Source organism: Eimeria acervulina, genomic scaffold, assembly GCF_000499425.1.
Source record: "Eimeria acervulina Houghton genomic scaffold, Eah_scaff1985, whole genome shotgun sequence".
Lineage (NCBI taxonomy): Eukaryota > Apicomplexa > Conoidasida > Eucoccidiorida > Eimeriidae > Eimeria > Eimeria acervulina.
The window spans coordinates 1-3,645 of NW_013548759.1; the positions used below are offsets into that span (position 1 = coordinate 1).

At 38.4% G+C, this 3,645-nt stretch overlaps 1 protein-coding gene across 1 annotated transcript; it reads right to left on the reverse strand.

The window, feature by feature from the left end:
* Positions 1 to 129: 129 nt before the first annotated feature.
* EAH_00064410 (DNA-directed RNA polymerase , related) lies at positions 130 to 748 on the reverse strand (the record flags this gene model as incomplete). The annotated part of the gene is made up of 2 exons (XM_013392965.1): positions 130 to 396; positions 671 to 748. Coding segments are annotated over 2 exons (345 nt in total), but the record flags the coding sequence as incomplete, so codon positions are not given.
* Positions 749 to 3,645: the final 2,897 nt, after the last annotated feature.

A 3,645-nucleotide genomic window follows, 5' to 3' on the forward strand; every position in this document is an offset into this window, starting at 1 on the left:
TATATATATATATATATATATATATATTCCGTGAGCCTCCGTTTCTGTGGTTCCTTCGCATCCATACCCGCCAAACCCTAAACCCTAAACCCTAAACCCTAAACCCTAAACCCCAAACCCTGAACGGACCAAGTGGAAAGTGTTGAGGGTCATTTGGGTTGCGGGTTCTCCAATTGACTGGGCCGCAATTACCCCGACAGCCTCTCCTGGCTGCATGCAGCGGCGGTGATATGCAACACGCAGCAGCAATTCAAGCTCTTCTGCTGCTAAACCCGATCTATAATCCTGCTGCTGCTGCTGCTGCTGCTGTTGCTGCTGCTGCTTCTTCTTGCTTGTACTGGAATGAGAAAGCCACCGGCGGGTGCGCGCGTAATCTTCACACGCAGAAGCCACCACCTGATCACAACAAACCCTAAACCCTAAACCCTAAACCCTAAACCCTAAACCCTAAGCCCTCAATGCTGCACTGGCTGGAACAGCGACGTCTTCAGGAAGCAGTTTTGGGGCAGGCCGCACTTAGGGCGCGTAAACCCTAAACCCTAAACCCTAAACCCTAAACCCTAAACCCTAAAACCTAAACCCTAGACTCTCAATTCTCCGCCCTAGGCCCTCCCTCTGCCCTGACCTGTAAACCCTAAACCCTAGACCCTAAACCCTAAACCCTTGTTACCTCTCTAAGCTTCTGTTCGAATAAGTAGTTGGTAGCCCCGATAGCAGAGAGAGGAGAGTTGAAAGGCTGCGCTTCCATGGTCTTTAAATATTTTAGCATTTGTTTGTTTTTATCTTTTGCTGTTGTTGCTTGCTCTTCTTTTTCTTGTGTGAATTTAACAGAAGAATATGCAGAGACGTTGCGGTGTATGCACATCTCAACTTGAGGAGGGGGTTTATTTAACCACTTCAATAAATATGGGTTTCCTGTAAGAAGTCTGCAACAAAACAATTAAAAATAAATAAATAAAAATTAATCTGCTTCTTTTATATATCAATAAAGACACAGCTGCATGCATGTACACTCCAATTCAAACAAAGAAACAAGCAAAGCGTATAAAAATAATAATAATAATAATTAATAATAATAATAATAATAATAATAATATGTATAGTAATATTTCTTCGTTATTTTATTTGTTTATTATTATTATCAATAAAAACAAACAAATAAATAATAAAGAAATAAACACAAAGTTTATAACAAACAAACAAATAAACAAATATATAAACAAAGCCACAAACAAACAAACAAATATGAACAAATAAAGAGAGAAACAAACAAACAAATAAACATATAAACATATATAAACATATATAAACATATATAAACATATATAAACATATATAAACATATATATATATATATAAACATATATATATATATATATATAAACATATATATATATATATATATAAGCAAATGCTAATGATACAATTAAATTAACGAGCAAATAACAATAAAACAAAGTAAATAAAGCAATGCAAACTAAACTAAAATAAGTTAAAGACTTATAAAATAAAACAAAGATAAACATAATAAATAACAAAAGCAATAATTGCATATATAATACAGCATCTGCATGTCCAGGGTCTAAACAAAGCATGAAAATAAATATAAAAACAAAACAAACAAGCCAAAACAAAACAAAACAAAACAAAGAGAAGTAAAATATAATAGAATAAAGATATATATATAATATATACAATATATAATATATATATATAATGTCTTACTGCATATTTGATAAAGCATTTGCATGCACCGGGTCTAAGCCATCGTCCCCGTAAACAAACTGTAAAATGCTGCCGTCTGTATCTCTTACAGATCCATCATATGCTATATGCAAACTCTCTAAAGATTTTATTAAAGAGCGTTGTAAATAACCCGACCTAAATAAACAATAAATAAACAATTAAACAAACAAAGACAGAAAAAACATACGCTATTTAATGATGTATTATTCATGTATAAATATTGACACAACCAACAGCAGTAGCAGCAGCAGCAGCAGAAGCAGCAGAAGCAGCAGCAGCAGCAGCAGCAGCATCAGGAGTAGCAGCAGTAGCAAACATGTGGATCTGCTGCTGGTGCTGCATCAACATAAACGTGCTGAGGTGTATGTACACCGCACTTGGCTGTCTTCACCGCCGTATCAATCAAACCCTCTCGCCCAGCCATGCAGTGAAAATAAAACTCCTCTTCTCTTAATCCTGCAGCAGCAGCAGCAGCAGCAGCAGCAGCAGCGACAGCAGCACCGGAAGCAGAAGTAGAAGCAGAAGCAGCAGAAGTAGCAGAAGCAGCAGCAGAGGCAGCAGGAAAAGCAGCAGCAGCAGCAAAACCAGAAGCAGAAGTAGCAGCAGAAGCATCAGCAGCAGCAGCAGCAGCAGCAGACGTAGCAGCAGAAGCAGCAGCAGCAAGGTCATGGGTTTTTGACTTCATTCAAAACCGTCAAACCAGCGCACCCCTAACCATAACCCTTCGTTCTGCAGAGAGGTCTTAGGGTTTAGGGTTATTAAGGGTTTAGGGTTTAGGGTTATTAAGGGTTTAGGGTTTAGGGTTTAGGGTTTACCTGTAAGAAAAGAAGAAAGCACAAACCCTCTAGCCAAACTACCAAAGTCTGCTGGGGCGAAGGCAGGAAGAGACTTCCCGCTGCTCATCGGCTGTACGCGGCGACCCTCCAAAGACTGCTGCCCTGCACCCAAACCCTAAACCCTAAACCCTAAACCCTAAACCCTAAACCCTAACCTCATATCCCTAAACCCTGAACCATTAGCCTTATGTAATAATACAAAAACAAGCAAACCAGCAAACAAACAAAACGAACAAGACAAACAAATAAATAAATAAATAAATAAATAAATAAACATAACAAACAAAACAAACAAACAAACAAACAGACAAAACAAACAAATAAACAAATAAATAAATAAGCAAAACAAACAAAACAAACAGACAAAACAAACAAACAAATAAATAAATAAATAAATAAATAAATAAATAAATAAAAGACAGACATACCGAGGAATACACAAATCATCGCGTAGTTTACGTTGCTGCCCTTCGCCCCCGTTTTTATCATCGAAGCAAATCCATTACGAGGGAACCGATATAAAAAACTCCTAAACAGCAGCAGCAGCAGCAGCAGCAGCAGGACGAGCAGCAGCATCAGCAGCAGTAGCAGCAGCAGCAGGACGAGCAGCAGCAGCAGCAGCAGTAGCAGCAGCAGGATGAGCAGCAGCAGCAGCATCGACAGCAGCAGCATCAACAGCAGCATCATCGTCAGGAGCAGCATCAACAGCAGCAGAATCATCATCATCATCATCAGCAGCAGCAGCAGCAGCAGGAGCAGGAGCAGCAGCAGCAGCAGGAGCAGCAGCAGCAGCAGCAGCAAACCTTCCGCTCATGATTTCGGTGGACTGCGACGACACTTTTGACAAAAACGTCATAAAAAATTTGTCGAGTAATTCGTCAAACTCCGCCAAACGCCCTTTAAACGATTTCTCTAACAATACTCGCAGACGCTCCTGTTCAAGCAATTATAATAAATATATATAATATATAATATATATAATATATATATATTATATAGATATATATATATATAGGTTTATTTTATTTATATGCTGTGTATATATTCTCTAACAATACTCGCA